The 25,401-nt window shown below is 35.0% G+C and overlaps 1 protein-coding gene across 7 annotated transcripts in view; it reads left to right on the top strand.

Annotated features, from left to right (window-relative positions):
* Positions 1 to 25,401, top strand: part of NIPBL (NIPBL cohesin loading factor) — a 146,917-nt gene that overhangs the window by 83,933 nt on the left and 37,583 nt on the right. For 4 of the 7 annotated variants that reach the window (XM_056513199.1, XM_056513201.1, XM_056513198.1 and 1 more), the window contains 5 exons: positions 6,531 to 8,051; positions 19,871 to 20,053; positions 24,158 to 24,355; positions 24,539 to 24,610; positions 24,704 to 24,793. In XM_056513199.1, the coding sequence (XP_056369174.1) occupies positions 6,531 to 8,051; positions 19,871 to 20,053; positions 24,158 to 24,355; positions 24,539 to 24,610; positions 24,704 to 24,793 (2,064 nt within the window). Of the gene's footprint in view, positions 1 to 3,945; positions 4,220 to 6,530; positions 8,052 to 19,870; positions 20,054 to 24,157; positions 24,356 to 24,538; positions 24,611 to 24,703; positions 24,794 to 25,401 lie in introns of those variants that run through there. The other 3 variants (XM_056513204.1, XM_056513203.1, XM_056513202.1) reach the window with 2 other exon arrangements.

The raw sequence follows: 25,401 nt of genomic DNA, 5'->3' as shown, positions 1-25,401 counted from the left end.
ATTGTACCTGTTGGGTGACAGGATTTATGATATCCTTAACCCAGTAATGACTTACATTCTGGGACAGTAATTTCTCTCTAGTGGATTTAAATCTGGATAAAGAAATGGCATGAGTAGTTAGTAAACCCTATTAAGAGCTTAATCCCAGCATTTTTGTAGTTTACAGTCATGAAGTTCATGCTGACATCAACCTAAGACACACATTTTTTTTCATTGTCATGGAATATAAATGTTACTGATCTAGTTAATTGACGATATTTTTGAGTGCAAGGCAGAACAAAATCAACATTTGGAGGGGAGAAGGGAAAGTCACTGCTTATTTCTAAAATTTTCTGTCTACACAAATTAATTAAAACCAGAGATATGTTTGCTGTGATACTTAATTAGTTTTCATTAAGTCTGATCAGTGTGTTGTATTTTTCTTTTGTAATTAGATGCTGCACTGGGTATTTCAAACTAAATGCATTTCAGGTTTTGCTCAGATATTTTCAGTGAACAAAACTGTAATTTTGCACAAAATCATGTGGATAAAACTCAGTTTTATGCTGAAAAATCTATCTCATAAATAAATTAAAGTCATATGGTTAGTGAAAGCAATGTTAAATTCAGGGAGCTTAAGTTACAGTTTCCAGTCTCTAAACAAATATAGATATTTGATTATACTTTTATGCAGTTCAATTTTTGTTATTTTCTGGTGTAGTATTTCCTTTGTATTACTATAATTGACAGAGAATAGTGAGTAACCAGACATGCTTAAGCAGAAAAATTCATAAGACAATATGATGATTGCTATATTTAAGAAAATAGGCAAAACCTCAGAATTTTCATTTTGATAATGTCTGCTACACCTTAAGGCATGTCAGGGATCGCTGTAGCTTTTTCGTGTTTTGAGCTGAGTGAGTTTAGACATCCCTTTTGATGGGTCTTGTTGGACACACTTTTTGGACAATGACCAGAAGTTAGATGAATGCTTTTAACAGGTTGCTAAAGATTAGCAGGTGCTTCTGTCCTGAGTCTTTCAAGTCCCTTTATTTGAACTGCAGCAGCTGGCAGACTTCTGGTCTCTTCAGAGATTTTTGGAATTATGTACCCTTCTGTAAAGCTTCCTATACGAGACTCATGACTGTCCTTTCTTGATTTCTTCTGTAAGGTAGGAAGCAGTAAGAATAAAATCTTCACCCTGTGTTGGTTAAATCTCCTTCAAGGGGAGGAGCTAGTGATGTTGAAATCTCTTCTGCTGGTGGGAGGGGTTCTCTTTGGTTGTTCAGTGCTTTTTTTGAGTTGGCATAAGACTCTGAAGGGAGGTCAGATGACAGCAAACTCCTATGGCTTGTCAGTGGTGTGCATACATGAAGGAGCGGAAAAGAACAGATATTTTGTCCTCACTGTGCTGATGGGTCATCCATTGGTATCACTGAAGTAATTTTAAAAATTTCTTGTATACAGATTAGATTCTTGTGGTCTACAGAGCACTGTAGGTTGGGGGCACAGGGCACTTAGACAACGTTGAAGAGATCTGTGAAAAATAACAAAGAAAAGGAAACTGTTGACAGTAGACATGTGTTTGTTACTTGGACATTTATCTATGTGTCATTTGTCGAAAATTTCTAATCTTGATTGCTATCTTATCTAAGATATGCCTATAATTGGGCTCTATCTGACTTATCTCTGTTGTTAAAAATTAGAAGGTTTGACAATATGTAATAACTGCTTAGGACTAGTGTATTTGAGCTAAATTCATTAATTAGTGATATGATTAAATAACTGCTATTTCAAATGAGTAGAAGCATTCGTCAGTAATCTCTAATATGAGAGATTAGAAGAGTTAGAGGTTTAAAGATGTAAAACTCTTAAAGGTTATCCTCTACAAAAAGAAAATTTATACTTTCAATTACCATATAAATGGTTCATCTAGAATTCAACATTAGAAGATCAATCTGTTTTGTGTCTCTGAAGAGGAAAACATTCACATTTAACCATTTTGAATGTAAAGTCTCCCACTGAGTCCCTTGCAAGGTGTAAATGAGGAAGCAAAATTTTATGTCTATTTATAAAACAGTATTAATATATAAACAGTATTAATAGAGGGAAGTGTTACCATTCTGCTAAAAGGAAGCTTAGCAACCATGCTCATGTTTATTATTTAAACTTACTACCTTTTCATAGATACTTACAAAAGGCCCATTTCTGTTTGCTAGGCCAAAAAATTCTAGAACTGAGTATCATCCAATTATATTCAGTTGTTTAAAGAGTTTTTTTCTGGGATTTAAGGCAATCATCAGGCTTGCAAGAAAGCAGTAACGTGTAGAGGGTTTCAGCACTAATTGTGTCTTGACTGTTGCTTTGGAAAGATTCCATGGTGAGTAAAAGAATAGATATACATTTGTAATGCAGCTCTCCTCATCCACCTGCTGCTTCTAAGACTTCTTCAGCTTCCAAGAGTATCTGTTTTCAGGATGAATGTTCTTCAAATCGCAATTGCCTTGTAGTTGCAGCGGAAATGTATCTCAAGATGTCTGTGGTTACTCTAGTGCAATGTGTTTTTTTCGCACAAAGGTTCCACAGTAATTAATTAATTAATTAATTTCTAAATCTTAAAGTACTGCATTCACAACTTTGATGCACAGATATTTCCAAAGGCGAAGGCCATAACCTGTCTCCAGGAATACTGTTCATAAAGGGATTGGTGGGAGATTACCTCTTGGAAGTCCAGCTAATTTTTTTTCCCATGCAAAGCTTGTGCTTCCGGTAATGTTTTGGTTTTTGTTCCACAGTGAATCATTTCATTTGATAGAACAACACTATTGTTTTTTACTATAATATAGTTTATTATCATGCTTTGAGTTCCAAGGTACTTCCTTTTAGTGAGCATGTTGCAAGGTGAAGAGAATATTCCTGTGAATTTGCCAAGTCAAAAGGATTCATATACAGAGTAACTGTTCTCTGAAATACCATAGATTTGTTAAAGGAATTGGAAAAAATGTAGGTATATTTTGAATATATCTACAACCTCAGAGAAAGTGGAGGAACAAATAATGATTTTAAAAAGAATCTGAAAACAACGAACTTGTATACTCAATCATTAATATGGTCAGAAAGCTCTTCTGTAACTTAGTACATAGTCCTTTTACCATGAAAACAGTTGCAAAGACGGAAGCAAAAACATCCTTATCACACTTTATACAACTAAAGAGATTGTGAGCCAACATATTTGGAACTGCAACAAACTTCAGATCTAGGTTTGTAAGATTTCAAAGAAAGACATTAGTCTGATATTTCGGTGAAGTCCTAGATCTGCATATTAAAAAAATATATATACTACTGTCTGTGGAATGAAGTGAATGAAGCTTGAATACTGATGTCTTGAAGGATATGAAGTATATTTACATGGATATTGTAAAAGTTCATCTGTTCATTTTGGGACTTACGACTTAATGAAGCAGCTATATGCAAACTTGCATATATTTGACTGTAAAAGAGAAGATCTGAAGACATCTGTTTTAAGTGGTTCACTGCTGTCCTCTCAGCTCGCTGATTCTAATTCTCATATAACTGAAAGTTCAAGATTTTATAAAGCCCTCAAAACCCAATAGTATGTTTCTGCTTTCAAATTTTTGCAGCTATTACGGCAACTTAAAAAGTTTTTTACTTATTCAGTGGGGGTTTTTTCATTATGCTTTATGAAGGCAGTGGTGCTATGTATTCATCCTACCTTTTTTGCCCTAGTTCAACTGGATATTTTCTTATACTCAGGACAGCTTTTTTGTCCTAGATCAAGAATTCTTACAGAGGCAAAGCAGTAATGATTGAGTCTAGTTTTGAGGCTCACTTTCAAGATGCACTGGAAATAAGAAGAAATCTGTGAGTGATCTGTAACTCTGTCTGGAATCACCTTGCCATCTAAGAAAACAAAGCTATGATGGTGTCCCTTTCTTCTCAGGCAAGATGTCAAGTTACTAAAATATCTGTATTCTAATGTCAAGAGAAAAGAAGGATGTGCATCAGAAGAGCTATTATGTATTTAGAGGGAATATGTATACCAAGTTGTGATATGATCATCTACTTACACGTTCTCAACTTACAATTTGTCATTTTGGATGACGAAGAACAGCAGCATGTTGAACCTCGTCACTTATAGAAGTCCAAGCAAGAAAAATGGCCCTGCTTGAATTGTTTTGGTTGTTTGTTCTTGGTGCCTTCAGCATGAGGGCTCTGAAAGGTGAGTTTTGGTTGATCCACCTACAGCTGCTTAAGGCATCACAGCTTGTGGCCATCTGCTCTTATAATAAGCATAAAAGTGGAAAGCTCTTTCTTGCTTAAAACTGAATCATTCAGCCTGGTAGGTTAAGGGAAACCACCTTCACTAGTGCCTAATGGTGATGCATTAGACGATGAAATGTAGTTGTGGAAATACAAACGCGTGTTCCCTTCTGCTACAGAAGATAACTACAATTAAAGAAATGGGCAGATAATGAATTACAGTAATAAAGATTGCTGTTAGATCCACCATCAGAGCCTTACAGGACTTTTTCAGTGTGCCTGGCATTTCTGGACTAAAATGACAAGGCTGACCAACCTTCTACGAATGCAAGTTTCTGAACTTAGATTTCAAAATTTAAAGAGTTTTAATGGAATAGGTAATGATATGTGTGTGGATGTATGTATATTTGTTCTAATCCATAGTGAAGAAAAATTTGTCTATATAAGTCCTCATATGAATCCAGGAGCTGCTGTAGCACAGAAAAAGCAAAAATCTCCCTGCTGCATCTTTGACTTGGAAAATTTATTTTGCCTCATATGTCTATCATAAAATTGGCCTTCATTCCTACAGGCTTCTATTGAGCTTTCCAAAGTTCTTTATTTGCAGTTGATCAGTTTCTGCATGGAGTTTATTGTATCTATCTTTACTGTCTTCCAGCCATTAAATCTTGTACAAAATTTTTGAGTTTTAGAAAGTTACAGATACCCAGATAGATTTGAGGATGAAAATGATGGGGAAAAAAGCCTATTCACATCACTGGAATTGACCATGTTACTGCTTGTTATTGTGGCATAATTTTAAATTTGGAAGTGATCCTTCAAAGTATTTCTAAATAAGAATCTTCTAAAAATTTACAAGAAATCAGAATTCATGTTGTAATTCTGGTTTACAATTCCAGAGGACTGTGTGAGTTTTTTCATTGACATTTTTTGATGCATCCTCATATTTCTTGATTGCATCCTCTGTACTGTTCATTCACCTGTTCTGAGTAGGAGAGCTGGTTCATTTCATCTGGTGATAAGGCACCACAAACCTAAGCACAAAGTAGGATGTTTCTCTTCGCATTTGTGGTCTAGACATTTCGACAATAGATGTATGTTTGGTAATTCCTTAAGACTTACAATCATATTCCCTGATTACAGAGAAAGTTAATTTTTTTTTTTCTTATGAATGACAGTGGAGTCATTTTGGAGTCATAGTTGAGAAATGAAAATATAAACCTTAGTAAAGATAGGGCATCTAGTTTTCATGGCAAAGTTATTTTTATTTAGAGTTCTGTGTTGGCAGTATAACTGGATTGTAGTTTTATATGGGTAGAATATACTCTTTTGGTTACTTCCATATACTTCTCATTTCTATGCATTCTACCAAATTACAGGGTGTGTGGTTGTTTCAATTTTTCTGTATTCTGCTCCTCATGATTTTTTAGTGTAAACTGAAAGGCTTATTGCAGAGTCAGGTTCTTGATAGAAAATTATCACTATATTTTTCTTTCATCTGTAAAAAGCATTATGATTGCAAAGGGAAAGTTATTCAAGATTTAAGTGTGTAGTGGCCACCCCTCTCCTAAAATGCACATATTAAGGTATAGACTCCAACCCTTGGTGTACGGCTTTGTTTCAAAAGAAGCGAGGAGTGATAGAATAGTTAGTTTATCAGTTTTGTTAAGTGTTTGTGTGTTCCCTGACTAAAATATATGTGAAGTCCGTGGATCCACGGAACCAAGTAGGGAAAACCTCTGTCTTAATCACTGCAGATCCTTGCTTAGTACATGTGTAATAAAGCATGTTGAATCTGAAGAAGATATCTTTTATAGTAATAATCCTCAAAAACTAGTTGTAGAGCTGCACCTTAACTTTGACTTTTCAGACTTCTGCTTCAAGTGTAATTGAGTGGTTTGGAGTTTTTTTTTAAATGGGGTGGGTTTTTTTGGTCCTTATGTATTGCATATTAGCATTATTAGCTATATTAGGTGGCTCTCTTGGGAATTACACAGGGATTTTGATTTTATATGTTTTGAGGGAGGGCATTTTTAGTGATTACCTGGTATTTGTGGGAGACTGACAATGAATGATAATCTGAATACTGATTGAAAAAGTATTAGTTAGAGAAGTCCTATTCTTGCTTTTAAATTCTGTTGATTTTGTTGTGTGTGCGCATCCGTGGTGAGAAGGATTAATTGTGGGAGTGGAAGGGAATGGACATTCTTCTTTGGACGTTTATCAAATTTTATATATAATTTTTGATCTTTTTCTCTTTTAACTTGCAGATAAGCCTCTGAAGAAGCGAAAACAAGAAAACAAACCACCAGAGGCTGGAGGTGCTACTGGAGGAAATAGAGCAGCTTCTCAGGAGACAGGTTCTGCAGGAAATGGGGCAAGGCCAGCATTGATGGTTAGTATTGATCTGCAGCAAGCAGGAAGAGCAGACTCTCAGGCAACAGTAACTCAGGATTTGGATACCATCAAAAAACCGGAAGAAATTAAGCAGTATAATGATGGGTTTGTGTGCGTTCCCCAAGAAGACACTGTTGGAGTTCTTAAGTTTAAACCTGAAAACCATCCAGAAATTTTTAGAAAAAAGCCAGACTTTGAAAGTCAAAAGACAGATATCCAGCAAAATGAAAACAGACAAATGGAATTCCAGCAAAATGAGAGCAGACGGTTGGAAAGTAAATACAATGAAAGCAAGCAGTTAGAAGTGAAACATGAAAGCAGACAAATGGAAATGAAACAAAATGAGAGCAGACAGACAGAATCGAAACAAAACGAGAGCAGGCAAATGGAGATGAAACAAAATGAGGGAAAACAAAATAATGGCAAACAGGAAATACGGCAGAGACCAGAAACGCCTAAACAGAAGAGTGAAGGCAGACCCGAAACACCAAAACAGAAGAGTGAAGGGAGGCCTGAAACACCAAAACACAAACATGATAATAGGAGGGACTCCAGTAAACCTTTGTCAGACAAGAAGATTGAAATATCTAGGCACAAACTAGATGTGAAATCTGATCCTTCAAGGATGAAGCCTGAAAGTCGACCTGATCCAACAAAACCAAGGCCTGATGGGCGCTCTGTTTCTGATACACCAAGGCGTGACCATGATAGCCTTAAACAAAGATCTGAGGACAGGGGGGAGTCAGAGAGATACAGGGGAGATCCATCCAAGATTAGAAGGCCAGAATATTTGAGATCCTCAAACAAAAATGAACACGATTCTAAGCATGGTATTAAATCTGATGGTTCAAAACCTGAGAAATTTGAAAGGAAATATAGGCATGAGTCTGGTGATTCAAGGTTTTCTTCTGGGGATCAAAAATCAAGACCTGACAGCCCTCGTATTAAACAGGAAGGTAAAGGGGATTCTAGCAAATCAAGACCTGATAAACCTGGTTTTAAGTCACCAAACAGCAAGGATGAGAGAAGGACAGATGGTAATAAGAGTAAAGTAGATAGTAATAAAGCACATGGTGACAATAAAGCAGAGTTTCCCAGTTATTTGTTGGGGGGAAGATCTGGTGCATTAAAACATTTTGTCATTCCAAAAATCAAGCGTGATAAAGATGGCAATGTTACTCAGGAGTCAAGGAAAACTGAATTTAGAGGTGAACATAAGGACAAAGTAGAGAAGATTGGGCTAGTTGAAGATCTAAATAAAGGAGCTAAGCCTGTAGTTGTCCTTCAAAAGCTTTCCTTGGATGATGTGCAGAAATTTATTAAGGACAGAGAAGATAAATCAAGGGGCTCTTGTTTTAAACCTAACAAGAACAAGTCATCCAAGCCTAATAAAGGTAAGATTGCTTTAATATTAATTAAATTATATCTTTTACACTTGAATTCTTGAAGATTTTCTATTTTGCTGTTGGAAATTAAATACAAACATTTGATAGTTTATATGCTGGCTTATATGGTGAGAAATAAAGTTAAACTAGTCTAAGGACTTGTCATTATCAGAAATCTTGCTCCAAATGTACCTGAAGTTTTTATTTATTTACTTCAGTACAAGTGCTTAATCTGGCAACACTTAAGTGGGCTTAATGTAGCTGTTGTATGTATAATTTTACCTGGTTTGGGTGTGTCTGTAGAAAGGACTGCTACTACTGTAAATAGTGTAGCTGGAAGGATGGGAAACACTAAGTATACAAGCCCTAAGATTCTTTTGTATATTTAATTTGAAGTGAAATGGGTTTTTCCAAAGCCTGTTTTGACATGGTGGTAGTAAGAACATAGTTGCAAAGTCCCACCTACCTCTTTAACACTGTAAATACAAGTCAATTGAGGAGGTTCCATACTTGAGACTTCATGACGATAGACTTGGAAAAACGTTTGGTCTGTAGGACAATTCATGTATCATTGTCTCTAGTGTCCATTATAGGCAGAAAGAAAAAACCTGAACCATATGCTGGTATTTTGAAATTAGTAATATGGACGGGAAATAATTTAGAATAGCTTGTAGGTTTGATATTTAACTGATTGTCTCTTCTGCAGATTTAACACTTCTTTTAAATTTGATTTCTTTTTGGTGCATTCACTTTGGCTTCTTTGGTTTCAGACTGAAGTAGATAATTTCACACTGTGTAATCAATATTACTAACTGATCAGATTTTCTTTTTTTGACATTTAACGTTTAATGAATTTAAGTTTCTTATACAGTCATGTTTATAGAGTTGTTGTGTCTTGAAATAGACACATCAAAAGCCAGAGGAAAGGTTTACAGCTGTATGCAGGATGTATAAATCCATTTCCAGGTGTATAATGAATTCAAGATTAAAACATTTTCTTACACAGCTGATCTGGTAAGAAATGATGTAGAAATTCTCTTTGTGAATGTGTAACTATTTCATGTGCACTTGTAAAGAGGTGTTGTCTGTATCATTAATTTCTTGTGCTATGCCTGTTTTCTATCTACTAACCTGTTTATATTAACTCTAAAAAGCCTTAATAATGATTTGTGATGTATTTTACATCTTTGTAAAATATTAGCCTCCTTGTTAGGGATTTCTCTTAGTCCTGGAAATAAGAACATTGTCCCTGTCCCTTTTAGTGGTTCAAAAGGGGCAAAATTTCCATTTCTAATATAGGTATCGAGAGTTAGCCATAAAATTATGATATCTTTGTTCTCCGTTTAATCTGAAGCTTTCAGATAAAACCCTTATGTTCTTGATAGGAAATGCTAAAAACTTTCTGATGGAACTCAGATCTAGTCTCAGTAGGATAGACTTCGAATTTACATTTTTGTATGCAGAAGGTCTGTTATTTAAAGTCTTCAGAACAATAAGCAGTACATGTGTGCTTTCCAAAATGTTTCTGAATTACTTTTTTTTTGTAGTCTGTATTATATGTAGTTATATGTAGAATGCTTTAGTAATGTGTCAAGGTTTTAATGACTTTTGGTGTGATTCTAGTAGCTGTCACAGATCAGCAATGCATTGATTTTAAAGTCAGGTTTATAATTTCACTACAGTGTTTTTCTGCTTTTTTTTTTTCTGAAGACATCATTTTCTTGCATTTCTTGCATTTTGAAATAACTTGGGGCATGTTCTGCAGGGGAAAAATTGTTTGAATCTGAGTCTTTTTGCAATTGTATTCAGAATAAAGTTCCTACAATGATACTAGAAATAGGTTTTATGAGGAGAATAATGTAACTATTTTTATCTTACAAATCAAGTTTTTAGTGTTCAGCAGGCAGATTTTGTCTTTGGACTGAAGATTTTTGGTGTATCTATTTAGTTCTGCATTTTTTTTTCTGGCAATGTACTTCCTAGAACACGTGCTAATTAACCAGGTGAATTCCAGATGTTTGAAAAGGTACATATTTTATAGAGTTATCTCCCTTCATAAGGAAAAATCTATTTGTCAACAGCTAAGTGATGTAGATGTATTCATGCCACTGCTGCAGTGTCCTCAATTCAGTTGGAATAGTGTTCACAGTTTTACTTGGTGCCATTTTTAGTTATAAACTTTATAATATGCTAGGAAATGTAACTTTCATAAACCTTCTTTTAGTTCATCCTATACTACTTAGTAGATTGTAGCAATTCTTTTCTAGTGTTGCCTTTTAGCATCATTATTCAACTTCTCACATGCCTCTTATGCCATGTAGTTTAGTATATTTTACTTTCTCTTATTTCATTACACTTATATCTCTTGTCCTTTCTTTTTGCTTTCTCATCCATCCCTCCCTCAAGAAAATGTCTTCTCCTGGCTTTGTCATGTTCAACATCATTGCTATAATATATCAGAAATGCAGTTTAAAATAGGGTTGTTCAGCTAGTTCAAAACAACATTTAGATAGTCTTTCTGTCTTAAGCGGCTAATTCCCATTCATTACAAAACTTAATAAAATTGACTCATGTTAAGCTACAATTAATTTTTTGCAAACTGAAAGTCTGTATAACTTTTTTCATTGTTTTAGTAAATTTTAAATTTTAAAATCTTGTCTTTATTTGCATTGGACTGCAAAAAGACAAGATAACATTATCACCAAATTTTATAGACACATTTGAAATTTTATCAAGTAATGAATGGGAGGGGTAGCCACAGTATGTGACTCTTAATATTGAATGAATCAAAGAGTCCCTTTTGGCATTTACAAGGAAGAAGGAACTTTTCTCTCCCTCCTTTCCTCTCTCTCCTGACCTTTTGAGCATTTTTGTGAAATATTCAGTGTATCTCAAAGGAAAGTTATGGATTTTTTTTTTTATAGTATTTTTGTTACAGGGTATTGTGGTGAAGTCTTGTGGCCAATTTTGTCCAGGTCAGAATGAATGGTGACATTTTCTTTGTCTGATTTTAACATCTGTGAATGTCTTTTATCTTGGTTTTAATGCAAATGTATGTTGTTGTGGGATCTATGAAACTTTTCCCTTTAACCTTGTGCCTGCAATGAGGAGGTCGTGTTTGGTATCCTTTCTTTTCAGAGCTTCAGTGAATACCTTCTCTGCTGCTTTTTAGAGCTATGCTGGTCAGCTGTGTTGGGATGGGAGCTGTAAGCACTTCACGGTTACTGCATTCTGAAAAAGACAAATTTTCCTTTGTTAAGTACAAGTAATGAGAGAAACCGTAACTGTCTGTGTAAGATGTCTGAGAAGGTTTATAATATGTTTGAAGGATTGTTTTTGCAAAATAAGCATCTTTTGGATCTTCCAATATCACCTAAAAGGAGTTTATTGCTTTAAGGGAAAAAAAAAGAAATTCTGATCTGGATGGTATTCCTCCATTGTGTAGATTGTTATGGGATTTCTTTATCTTTAAAACACAGAACTTAAGTCATAACGTTTTGTTTCTCACTACAAGTCTTCCTAAATATGCTATGTTTCCTGCTGCTCTGATCTGAAATTTGAGTAAAGACTTGATGTTTCTTTGAAGGTGTTCTTCATACACGTTCTTTGCAGGATCAGCTAAAAATCTTACTCCTTAATCATATTCATGTCATTAAAGCAACACTTCTGGATTCTTCTGTGATATGTACTTATATGGTTTTTGGGGGGTTTTAGCTTGTTTTAAATTTCAGGTGACTTTTTCAGAGCCTGTAGAAACTCTGATTTGGCATTTCTGTAACGTGACAGTCTGGGTTCTAGCACTGTTGGACATAGTTTCACTTGGGAAACAGCAATCAGTTTTCTTCTAGTAATGACAAGAAGGGGAGTATTTCAGGATGAAAAGCTGTATCCAGATTGTGTGGGCTCGATTAAATGAACTTGTGATGCCTCTCACTGATTTCTAGATAGCACAGCCAGACTACTTAAACAGGTTTTATGGTACAGATTAAAACTATGGGCAGAAAGGAAGTACCAATTCTAAACCTTGTTTAAATCCTATATGTACAGGAATTCTATAAGAACAAAACTGGGTTATGAATGTTAGCACATCAAATTTTAGAGTTCACACAGATTTGTTTCCAAATTTCTTAATGCTGAAACAGACGCCTGGAAATCAGAGGGGCCACGAGGAAATAACTGGAATGAAAACGTACTGCCCTGGAAAGGGAGAGTTTAAAACTCAGCTTGCTTCCCATAAACTGTGCTTTTGTAAAGGTTAGCATTGTGAAAAACCTCAGTTGCATATATCTTGAATTTGAAATCACTGTCTTGAAGCTCCTGGTAGCAACTACATTTCCATGTGTCAAGGCCAGAGTAATAACCTGCTGACCATGTATGTGCATGCAGCACCAGGTGGATCTGTAGAAAATTATGCCACATTTCCAAGGAAAAAGAGTGTATTTCAGCATTTACAGCAGAAAATTTGAAATTATTCTTCTCGGCTCAAATGTTAAAATCTTCTTCAAACTATAATTTAATTGCAGTTATAGAAAAACAGCTATGACTTTCATGAGAATTCTGCGGTCTTCCTATTTTTTCTCTTTTGCAATATATTAATGACTATGTCCTCTCAACTTAACTAAGCTATAAGAGGGACTAGCTCACCCTTGTGCCATTAGAAGTATTTCAAGATATCTTGGGTTTGCAGGGGACCCATTTTGATATGCACTTTTTTCATTGAGCCCTGATTATTTGGGGTTTTTTTCCTGGATTAAGAGGTTCACATTTTGAAAAAATATTCCAAGCATTGTTTAGTTAAAAGTCTAAACTATGTATAACTTGTTAAAGTCTGGGAAGATCTGATTTCTCCAATGTGTTTTGCACTGGAATGGTTCTGCTATAACTTGCAGGGAATTTTAAAGTATGATGTATCTGTCCCATTCCAGCAAGTAGCTGGTATTTGTGCAGGCATTGTACATACTCTCTGGGGCCTTAATTTTTGGTGCTAGTTTTTCAGAAGTAGTTATTGGGTAAACTGGTATTGGTAGGCAGCAGGAATCAGCCACTGCGCTCTGGAGTAATTCCTTTTGCTGATCTGTTACTGGTAATAGAGGTAACATTTTCAGCACAGAGCCTTGCCTGGTGGCTGCTTTCCTGCTATTTGCTTCCTACTTTAGACTTTGCTACTAAGGTAAATACTTTGATTCTTGCTTCTACAGTATTTTTCTGCATTGGAAAAATGAACTTTGCATGTGCCACATCAGATTCTTAACAAAACCAACAAATTTGACCCAACTCCCTAATTCCATTTTACTTTGATTTGACTGAAATATAATGATTTGTTTGCAGATTTAGGAGTGCATTGTTTAATTAGTTGATTTTTGAAAAATTACTTTGGCACATGTAAATGATACATATTCATTACCTAATTTGTCAGAACAATTTATTGAAAGTCTGAAGCTACTCTTGTTTCATGGACATGGATGCTTGATTGAGTTCCTCTTGCTTCTGAGAATAGCTAAGCTATTTTGCATATTTTTGCAACAATGCATTGCAATGTGTAAATTGTGGCCCAGCAATTTGTCTGTTGTCAATTATGGTATGCAATGCAGACTTGTTCATGTTTCTAAGGATCTGAAGGTGGATATTAATCTTGGCTTATGTGCAGGGATATGTGCTTGAAATTTTTGGCTTGAATTTTCTTCTAGCCGAAGGGTAAATTTGACTACCAAAAAGCCTCATATTTGCTTCTGGAGAATTAACTTTTCTGTTGCTTAATATTTTCAGCTGTTCTAGGTGACTCTTTTCATGTAAGAAAATATAAGATGTTTACTTGAAATTTGGAGTTTATTTTTGCTCTGTGGGAATACTACCAGCAAACAGAAAAAAAATCAAATTACTGAACTGTTGTTTTCATTGAGTAACTTTTCCTTAAATATGCATTCTGTTTAATTATCTTCCAAGCAATTTTCCTGTACTATTTTATATTTAAAGCTAAAGCATCAGCGATCTTTTTTTGTTGTTCCTTATGTAATTGTTACCTTGAAGAAGCAAAACTAGTAGCTTCATGCAGTATTTTCAGTGATAAGAAAAGAGACTCTTTTTATGCAATAGTAAGAAAAATAAGCAGGTCTTCTTAATGTGCCTAGAAGTCACAGATGAGATGTAAAATAATGGCTTTTATTTGCTTATTATCTGCAAAGGTTTTGGTTGTATTATATTCCTTATATAGAAGTTTTTGTTTTATGAGAAGAGAAAGTCTGAGGAATAAATTATTTCACTTAATTAAGATCTTTTGTCTTGGGGTCAGTAAACAATCAGAATACATGGCTGGAAAAATACATTAGTCATAAATTTTGGATCCCAAACCTTAATCATCATAGGCTCAACAAATGGCCTGGGTTGGAAATGATCTTTAAGATCATCTCATTCCAGCCCCCTGCCATGGGCAGGGACACCTTACACTGGATCAGATTGCTCAGAGCTCCATCCAGCGTGGCCTTGAACACTGCCAGAAATGGGGCATCCACAACCTTTCTAGGCAATTTGTTCCAGTGTCTCACCGCCCTCTTAGTAAAGAACTTATTTCCAACATCTGAACTGAATCTCCTCTTTTGGTTTAAAACTCTTTCCCATTGTCCTAACGCTATCTGCCAGTGTAATAAGCCACCCTGCCTCTTTTTTTATAAACCCCATTTGAGTACTGAAGGGAGTTTCAATAGAAGAATATTAACAGATAATTGCATGCTGGGTTTTGCAATTGTACAAAACACCTTAACTTCTAAAAACAATAAATTGAGTTGACCAAAATTTCAATGCAAATGTTCCAAAGCAGTGACAGCAAAATCCAAAAGCACCCTCCAACGCTGACTCATAAAAGCAAGGGAGTTTGTGCAGCATTACATTTATTTCAATTGCCAACATTGCTCCTTTTTATTCTGAGTACTGCTTTATTTTTTGTACAGCGTCGTGGAACACTAGACTGCTCTAGCCTCCTTTAATCAATTTCTGTACATACAAAAAGTCAGCAATAAGGCCAGCAGTTGCTACAGCAATCAGATACTTGAGAACATCTTAGATGCCAATGTAAATGCGTGTTCTCTTGGCATCTTGGGAGAGTGTGTTGGATGTATTCCCTGCTCTCTGCCTGGATATTTCAGAGTTCCCTTTTGAAATGTCTTCGCTCCTTCTAAGAATGCTTATTTCTTCTCAGAGTATTTTGTACTATTGTAAAATTCTTTTTGAATCTAAATTTCTTAGCTGTGGTTAATGATGACCTCTGTTGTATCATGGAATTATTCTGTTGCCATGTCCAGATCCTTCTCTGACCAGAGTGTCCCATCTTTCAAGGCCAGAGCTAGGGACTGGAGTAAAAGCAGGGAATCTGAAACTTTTTTTTTTATGCTACTATTGGGGCAGATGAGGAAAATTGTTTTTAAAAATTTGTTAAAGCACTTTCCAAATGTAGGACTTCTCCCTAACACTACTTTCTCCACCCTGCTGAATTGATTGCAGCAGAGAATTCTTGTGTGTGCGACCCCTTGGGTGCTGGTGAGGGCATCTCAGTTTTCCACCCTTTTTCTGGCATGAGTGTGTATGAGGTGGGCTCTGGAGTTATCCCTTCATATATGCAATCAAAAGATGTGGGTAAGGCACTCTGTAGAATGCTATATCCTTTTGGATACATCTTGCAGCTGTATACCCTTCCATAAGCTTTACAGCAGTGAAGGGGAGAGGAAAGAGAAAAGCTGCTGGTGCAAATGCACTACTCTGTTTTCACCAGTGTTCATTAGATTATGCATTTTTCAACTGATGATAGGATATTGAGATGAAAGTGGAACTTCCATTGTATGAGCAGACCTTTTCAAAACTTAGTTCACCTAAAAAAAAAATACTAGGATTTTCCTGTGTTTCCCATTCTATTCCTGAAACTGTTCAGGGCATAAAATTACTTTGACAAGTGTGAAGCTGGTGGGGAGAGGGCTGATCACTGAGGGCTCACTGGACCATATAAAGAACATACTGGAGCATTTTAAAGGAGAATCTGGTGGAGATGTAATCATTAAATTTGCACACTTGAGAAAGAATCAAAGATTTTTCAGCTTTAACCAAGTCTTCGTCAGTTTATAGGCACTCAAGTGGCCCTTTATGTTCCAGTGCCTGTATGCTATACTGTAGCAAGAGGTTAGCTATTTTGTAAGGGTGTTTATTTTCTAAACAACTTATAACATAGGGAACTACCTCTATCCTTTCTTTTCTTATTTTTTTTTCTTTTAGTTTCTTATCTAAAACACAACCCTATCTGCATGAGTATTTCCTGTAGATTTAACCTTTGAGTCTCTGCTTTTGTAGCTACAGTGGCATGGTTATTCAATAGATAGCAGCACTTTTCTTATAAGAATAAGGAATAAGGATATTTTATTTCATTTAGCACAGGTTTGAAGGTTGGTTGAGCTAATCCGGGCAGAAACTGGTTTCCTTCCCTGCATATATATGCCTGACATAAGATGAAAGTTAGACTGTAAGCTTATTAGAAAAGGAGGACTAGCCTTTATCAAATATTCAGAGAGAATATTTAATGAAGCTTAGTCTCTGTGGAATAATAACAAAACTGGATATATTAGTCATTGTCAAAATAAGAATTACCTGTAGCAGGTAATATCTTTTGTGATGAAAAAAAAATGAACAAGAAAAGGACAAAATTGACCTGCAGTCAGTAGGAGTTTATTTTTTGATTGTTTGCTTTAATAGTTGCAGAAGTTTTGAAATTATGTGCAAATGACTTCTGAAGAATACACTTGCCTGTAGTCTCATTTCAGGCATATGGTATACACTGATCACACACATTGCTGAAAATGGAGTATTTCCATTGTTTCAGAAAATCCTTCAGCAAAATATTTGGGCATTCTATTACATTATCAAGTAACCTTTTAGTAAAGTTACTTCCTCTTTACTATTTAAAAAGCCATGCATGCTAGAGCCAATTGTAACTGAATAACGTGAAGACATGGAACAAGGTACTAGGTCTTAGCAAACTTAGAAAAAAAAAATTGAAAATTGGAAGTGTTTGTACATGGATTTGTAGATTTTAAAGATGTTTGTGTTACATATTCTATTGTTTTAGCATGTGTTTTATAAGCTAATTCTTACTGCCATGTGACTAGATTCTTAGGTGAACTAGATTCTTGCAAGTATTTCTTTAGCACTCTGGACAAAAAAATAGTATCTACATTATAAGACAGGAGATATGAAAGAAGGAATTTAGTAAGTTATTTCTAGTGACTTTTGGGCTGCCCTGACTCAAGATAGCATAATTAATAGAGTAAAATAAATATTAACAAGCTCTTGTCTTGACCAAAGTAAAGAATATCTGTACTGATATCTGATATATCAGATTTTCTTCAGAAAGGATGATAAGTCGTTCTCCATGTATATTAGAATTGTACGTATGTGTACAGTCATGCTTAACTCCTTTGTACCACGCAAGTAAAACTCTACAAATTGTTGTTTACAATCTTCAGCAGCTAAGTAAACTGTGTATGTGGCACACTTATTTCAAGGAACATTGTGACAGAAAGAAGAACTTCAGTGATAGCTTATAGAGAGTTTTATAATAATTCTATTTGTTCTCTTTTCTGCTGTTCCCTAATTGAATAAAGCAAGATATACCTATTTCCTAATAAAGGAAAAATGGGTAAGCTTGTACTGTAATCTGAAATACCTGTAAGAGGAGAGAGTGCAAATCAAGCAGTCATTGAATTTAGCACTGTAAACATAGAAACTTGAAACTTTTGAGACAGAAATAAAATCAATAGTCAATTTTTTTTCACTTATGCCCCATGAATGCTGTGATTTTTGATTTATATTTAAAGAATGAGTACAAAATGAAAAGTCAGTTTGGAAAGAATGCAATTCCTAGGAGACAATAGAGTAGCCCATGAGTTTTGTTTGTTATTTGAGGATTTAATGCAACTTGTTCATTTACTTGTAGGTGTCTTTTACAATGTTTTTGTTTGGCCAGATTTATTGTAGGCTTCATGCTATGTGTGTAGTCCTGCTAATCTTAATGAAATAACCAATGGGCATAAAATTGAAAATACATATTAGAGAACCTGGATTTACAGCCCTCTATGAATTTCATCTGTGGAAATTGTCTTCAAACTTGTATATGTAAATTTTTCTGCATTCTGGGGCTGGATGTAAGTTCCTCATCCACTCTACAGGCATACAAAGTATAGGGACACAGTGCTCAGATGCACAGCTCTACAACATCCAGCCTGGACCCAGCTGTCATTCAGTCACCTGCTGGTACACACAGAGGAAAGGGTCTGCCCATGCTGCTGTACTTCTGCCTGTCTGAAGTCAAGTGCATAGCCGTCAAAATTAATCATTAACTAAGAAACACGGCCAACCACACCATGTAATGTTTTTCAGCATTTTCAAAAGCAATATTGGTAATTTAGGTGGCTTTGGTACATGGTGATGGCAACCTAACACAAATAAGTGAACACCATGTGAAGGAAGAAGAGAAAACTTTAACTATCACTTTACTTTGTATATGTTTTGCTACATCGTTTCAAAAACCCCAATATTTGAAGTTATATTGTTTTTTAAAATGCACTTAAATGAGATGTGTTGCAGAATGTATTTTGATGCTGGAATCTCCATAGTAAGACTCTTCTAATTCTAATTAAAAATGTTTAAAGAGAGAAAGAAAAAATCCAAAAACTTTCTTGCATTAGTAGCACAAAAATGGAAATCAATTTTAGGAAGTTAGTGAAGTGATGACTGAATGCCATTTAGAAGTATATTGTCATCCAGGAAATAGGTTTTTCTTGGAGTGTGTGTATAGCAATTTGGAGGCGATGTCCTCTCAAAATAGTATACTGTGCATTGGGATGGGGAGAGCGGCACTTATGACAAAAATGTTTCTTTTGTTGCTGGAAAATGATTAGCAGTTTAATTTAGTCTGACAATCTGCAAATCTGTGTAATAGGTTCTTCAATAATAAAAATAAGACATCAAATAAACAAACCCCAAAGAAATTTTGAATTGATTCGGTTTCCTTGTGCCAGTTGGAAAAATTTTGCCTGCAAATCCCCTTAATTCTGTCTGCACATGGGTTTAATCTTCGTTTCAAAATTATTAGAACAGTGTGATATTGTCTACCTATTTATCACTGTGGCAAAGAAATCTGATTTGTTGTTCAGCTGTTTGTCTGTATTAAATAAAATTGTTTCCATTTCATTTCATAAAAAAAAAAATCAAGCAACAATTTGTGTTGCATCATCAAACTACCAGTAGGAGGTAAGAAAAAATCTGAAGCAAAAGTTGAGTTGTCAATGATTTGGCTTGTATTTAGGGATATGACCCCCCAAGTTTTGCCACAGATTGTCTCTTTTTAGTGGAAGAGGGAATATTACTGTCTTGTGTACACCAGTTATTATGAATGATACTAAACAGAAATGTTAATGAGGCACTAAGAATCCATAATTTACTTAAAACTGTTAGAAAACCTGATAAATTCAGAAGATGAACTGAAATAAGATTAAACTTTGTTGAGTAGAGCAAGGATATCATTTGACAAAGGTAATTCAAAAGGTGATTCAAAAGTAATTAATTTTTATGCCTGACAAAATATTTTATTGAAGGAAATGTGTATCCAATTTATTGTGTTATTATTTCTAATTATAGTGTGAAGCTTAAAAAAAAGCTGTCAAATACATTCAGGTCTATCTAACTGATTGTTGGTGGTTATCCTGTGAGTGGTTCCTGAGAAAGGATTGTAGTATTGGGCCCTCTTTTTTACCTTCAGGCTCACATTTGCTCTTCTTGCTCTCCACTAATAGGTAGCATAGATCAGTCAGTGTTAAAGGAGTTGCCTCCTGAGCTCCTGGCAGAAATTGAATCCACCATGCCGCTTTGTGAACGTGTGAAAATGAACAAGCGCAAACGTAGCACAGTTAATGAGAAACCAAAATATGCTGAAATCAGTTCTGACGAAGATAATGACAGTGAAGAAGCTTTTGAATGTAAGTAGTATATAATTCTGTTCCTTAAGGTAAAAAAAAGCTAATACTTTGTTTTTACAAAAAGGTACACAATTTTTTAAGTTGGCTGCCCTAAGACATATAGTTTCAAATTTGCTGTCCTGAAAACTGCCTGGCCAAGAATCCTTGTTTCTCTTCCAAAAGAAAAATTACTTGATTGCAATTTGTCATTCAAGATGAAAAGCACTGAATTGTTAAATTTATTTTCCTGATTACTTTACTGGAAACTGCTTCCTAGATAATTTTTTTTCAGTTGTACCATAAAACATTTCTAACTATTCAGATTAAGAAAAATATCCTCTAAAGAGGCAAAGAATTTACATACAAGTGTATGCAGAGAGAAATTTCATTAAATGAATTCTTAAAATATTCTTAGTTTAATTGATAAGAAAAGTGAAAGGTCCCCTGTTGGATTTTTCTGACATAATAAATTGAGAACCTTACTGCACAGAAGTTTCTAAAAATATTTTGTCTAGTATTTCTTTTGTCATATTTCTTGAAAAACAGAAGTTGTTCTTTGTGAATTCTCAAAATACCATTTCCTGCTTCTACTATTCTAGAATTAACTGTTTTCAAAAGAAGAGAGGAAGCTTCTATTTAGAATTTTACTGTGCAATTGAATAAAGTTCCTAAGGAAAAAATAAATTGTTATTTTTGTCTAAGTTAGGAAGACATCTCCTACTTGTTGATTTGAAGTATTGATGGTTAGTTTCTGTGGTTGTACAGTTAACCAGCACGGGAAATAAACTGATAGAACTAAGTGAATCAGTTCAGTCTGAACTGTGTAGCAATGCAGGGCTACAGGAGAAGCTTGAGAAGTAATCTTACTTATAATGATTTTTTCCCAAGTTTTGCACCTTTGTTTATAGAAACATCTTAAAGAACTTTCATAAAAGACAATGTTTTGGGGTTTAGTATTTCTTGAGGTTCAAAAGAGAAATATTTGTTTGTTGTTCTTCATAGTATGTTTCGAGTTTTCATCCAACATATGCACTGTGGTTTTGCACATGAAAATTAAAACACTGTTACCTTTGATCTTTATCAAAGAAGCTGAAAAGAATGTCCTTCTGTTTGTTTGTTTTCCCTTGTAGTTATAACTGAATAATGCTTCTCTGTGCATAAATGTTGTGTCTTAAGGTAAATTGTAATCAGTTTAAATTATGGCAAAGGATTAATGATGACTTGCTTCATTCAGGAAGTCTATATTCTCTGTTTACCATATCATATCATATGTATATGAAGTTAATAATTTGAAGCAGTGAATTAAAACAATAAATTCATTAAGAAAAGTTATATAAGTTGGTTGGGAATGGAAAAAATTGTCAAGAATTTCAAACAACTTAATCTATATGTTAGTCATAGTGGCTGTTAAAATTCTTATATACAAAGTAGAACAAATTAAGGAAAACTTCACAATAATTATATGCCTTGAGGACTTCTAGTGTCATTATATCCACTCAAGATCTGGCCATCATCCTAATCAATTTAGCAAGTACGTCTGGTTTAAAAATAAATTGTGGTATTTCTTAAAGAATACTATAGAAAGGAATTAAATTTAAAACAAGACATAACTATCAAAAGTGAAAGATTTGTGACAAGTACTCTGAATAGATTTGTGTTGTTACAAATACATATTTTTTAATTATTCTGTTTGCCTAAAACTGAACTTAAATATGAAATAGTGATTAATATAGAAAAATAGAAGTTTCTTTGAATATTTCATTAAAAAGGGACATGCCATTAAACTAAATAATAAGAAATTAAAGATTGATGAAGTCATTCTCCTACAGTAATTACTAAATGTGATATTGCATAAGTGTTTGGCAGAATTCTGAAGGAAATTGGGTGTTTATATTCCAAATAGTATTTGTATAATGTATACATTTGTATTTGTATTATGTATAAAATCAATCCTAATTCTTGAAATGTTATTAATACTTAAATTTATAGTCAATTATATTGACTTCAAAATAAATATGGTAGAGCAGTGATTGTGAATAGCTGCTCCTATGTTCAAGTTATTTGTCTTGTAGAGCTAGCAGAACTGTAACACATTCTGTTTTGTCATGCAGCATTGATAAACTGGTCAATCTAAAATTCTGTCAGAAAGGAATACTGTAAGTTACTAGTCTTGTGGAGATGTAACTGGGGTCAGAATTCATCCTACCGAGCTTAGTGTTATAAATGATTTTTAAACTGGAGAGAGAGCCATCTGCCTTGACAGAGCACTATCTCATGGTAAAGGAATCAGTTGTGTAAAGCCTTTTCCCATAGAGCTCTTACTTTCTTCTCCAGTATCTTTATTCCATTATAGAATGGTTCAAGTTAGGGTTAGGAAGCAGCCTTAAACGTCATCTAGTCTCAACCCCCTGCCATGGGTGAGAAAGCCTCCCTAGGCCAGGTTTCTCCCTAGGCCAGGCCATGTCCAGCCTGGCCTTGAACATTTCCAGGCATTTTGCATCCATAGCTTCACTGGGCAATCTGCTCACTGCCTTACCACCCTCACATAAAGAATTTTTTTCTAATCTCTGATCTAAACCTGCTCTCTTGAAGTTTCAACTTGTTACCCCTTGTCCTAGGACTCCATGTCCTTGTGAAATAGTTCATAGAGGCTAAACTCTAGAGCCTGTCACAATTCCTTCTCTCTGGATAGCATCTGTTCCCTCCAGTGCACCACACAGCTCTGTGTCATCTGCAGCTTGCTGAGGGTGCCCTCAATCTCACTGTCAGTGTCACTAAGATGTTACCGTGCTGGCCCCAACGCCGACCCCTGAGGGGCATCACTTGTCATTGGTCCCCATTGGACCATCAAGCCATTGACTTTAAGTCTTTGAGTGTGACTGTCCAGCCAATTTCCTACCCACAGAGTGGTTCCAGATGGCTCACTATTTCTTCTGTAACTCTCTCAGCCATTTTAGGCTGTGCTAGTACCTCTTCCAGTTCAAATGCTTTGAACCATTCTGCTCAGAAATAACCTTATATACAGTCATGCCAAGAAAACTTTGGTAGAGACACACAGTATCAGGACTGTTATATGCAGGTCCAGAAGCAATAAACTGGCAATAAACACTGCTGGTCTAGAATGTGATGTTTTGGAAGTGTTTTGATCTTTACAGTGCAGTCTGTGTTAGACATGTCTTTAGTAGCTCAGTTAGCTGATTATGTTAAAAAATGGAAAGTTGGCAGATTTAATGGAGGAAACTACCTCCTCATCCATTTCCTTTTCTGTTAAAACCAAGCGCTCTGTCAACTTCAAAACATACAAGCCTTTCTTTCAAAGTAACAGAGAACTGTCATTCTGCTCCCCCATTTTATTTCCACCAAATCTCTATATGTAATATTTACTCCAACATTCACTTGTGCTGAGGTTTTTGGTCCTGCATGAAAATTAATTAGAATAATTATGGTAGCTGTTTGGCCCAGAATTGTGACTCCAGCTTTCTCCTGTACACAAATTTCCTGCATTATATACCAAGGCAAAATTTTAGCTGTCTTGGCAAAACAGAGTATCTTTAAGAAAACAGTCTCCAAGTCTCTCCAAGTCTCATTGGAACTTGGTGTGTTAGGTGGGCAAGGCAATCACTGAACTTGGGGAATATGGACACCCAGTAACAGTCACAATTTAGATAACTGAGAAAATTATCTCAATATTCTCTTTTAAAAGGATAAAGCTTATTTTGATGTGTTCGACTTTGCTTACTTTGCTTTTAAAAAGACAAATGCCTCATAAATTAATATTTTTAAGTGTTTCCTGGAATCTTTGCCAGTTTCAGGCAAAGCTTTTCTCTAATTCAAAAGAAAACCTTAATATAAATAATCCATAACAGAATTGTATATAATAACTTTAGCGTCCATTTGACTTAGAGAACAGTTATATATATATATATATATAAAGAGAGAGAGAGAACAAGTCATAGAATTGTTTAGGACTTTTATGACCGTCGAGTCCAATAATAAAACAAAGTCAAGTTCCACTAGACCATGTTCCTAAGCCCTACATCTGCACATCTTTTAATTGTTAAAAAATGTTCGATTTTGAATTAAGTGTGAGTTTTTTATTTAAAATGAAAATGCATTTATTTCTAGCTTCTCGTAAGAGACACAAAAAGGATAGAGATGAAGCTTGGGAGTATGAAGAACATGACAGAAGAAGTTCTGGTGACCATAGAAGAAGTGGTCATTATCATGAAGGAAGGAGGATTTCTGGTAGTGGCCGTTACCGTAATCGCAGTCCCGATGACTCTGATATGGATGATTATTCTTCTCCTCCTAGCCTCAGTGAGGGTAACTGATCATTTTAAGGATTTAATTTTATTCTGTAATACTAGTGGTTTTTTAGTGGGTATGCTAAACATTTTAAAATGGACATAATTGCATGCAATATTGAGTTCATGTGTAAAAAATGTAAATAATCCTTTCTTTAAATTTTGAGAAAGTGTTTGTTTTACTCTTTATTCTTTTTATTAGTGGCTAGAAAAATGAAGAAGAAAGAAAAACAAAGGAAGAGGAAAGCTTATGAACCTAAACTAACACCTGAAGGTAATTTTGGAAGATTTATTTTCTATGGTTTGTATTTTCTGCTTTATATTTAAGACAATTGTTTATTAATTTCCCCCCTTTTTTTTTCATCAGAAATGATGGATTCTTCAACCTTCAAAAGGTTCAGTGCTTCAATAGAGAATATTTTGGAAAATCTGGAAGACATGGATTTTACAGCTTTTGGTAATACATCAGAAATTTTCAAAATGCTTGCCCCAGTTAGGAATCTGAGAAAAAACTGTATTGGTATTTTTGAACTTCCTTCATGGTGATTTAATTTCATGTGATATCTTACTAGGACATACTGGATTTATATGGCTTCCACCTTGAGCGGTTGCCTTTTCCTTTCCAATTTCACTTGCTGCTGTCTGAAGAAGATCCTTCTTCCTCCTCTGTGCAAAATCCAAATGGGGCATAAATCCTAATGAGTCCCTTTGGAGTGGAAGGGATACTTCTTTGGGCTGTCATTAGGATGTTAGCTTCTGTCAAACATATAAAAAAGATGGTTCTCTTGCTAGGAATGTCTGAGGCATGTAATTACACATCTGCTATGTGCAGATATGATTATTCGATTCAGACAGCAGAGTCCTTTTGAATTTATGGCTAAGACACTGAATCACTTACCTATTTCAGTGGAGAAACAGCCTCCTTAACTAACTGTCTAAGGAAGTAGTTTATGTTGCCAAAGGTGACTTTCTTTGGGAATAGATAATGGAATATTCATTCATATTTATCCTACCATCTTTGTCACAGGATTAAAAGAAGGGGAGGGGCATAGTAAACAAGTTTCT

The sequence above is a fragment of the Oenanthe melanoleuca genome, chromosome Z (assembly GCF_029582105.1).
Source record: "Oenanthe melanoleuca isolate GR-GAL-2019-014 chromosome Z, OMel1.0, whole genome shotgun sequence".
In the NCBI taxonomy this organism is placed as follows: Eukaryota; Metazoa; Chordata; class Aves; order Passeriformes; family Muscicapidae; genus Oenanthe; species Oenanthe melanoleuca.
The sequence above is the reverse complement of the archived record's forward strand: the minus strand, read 5'-3'. Positions and strand labels throughout refer to the sequence as shown.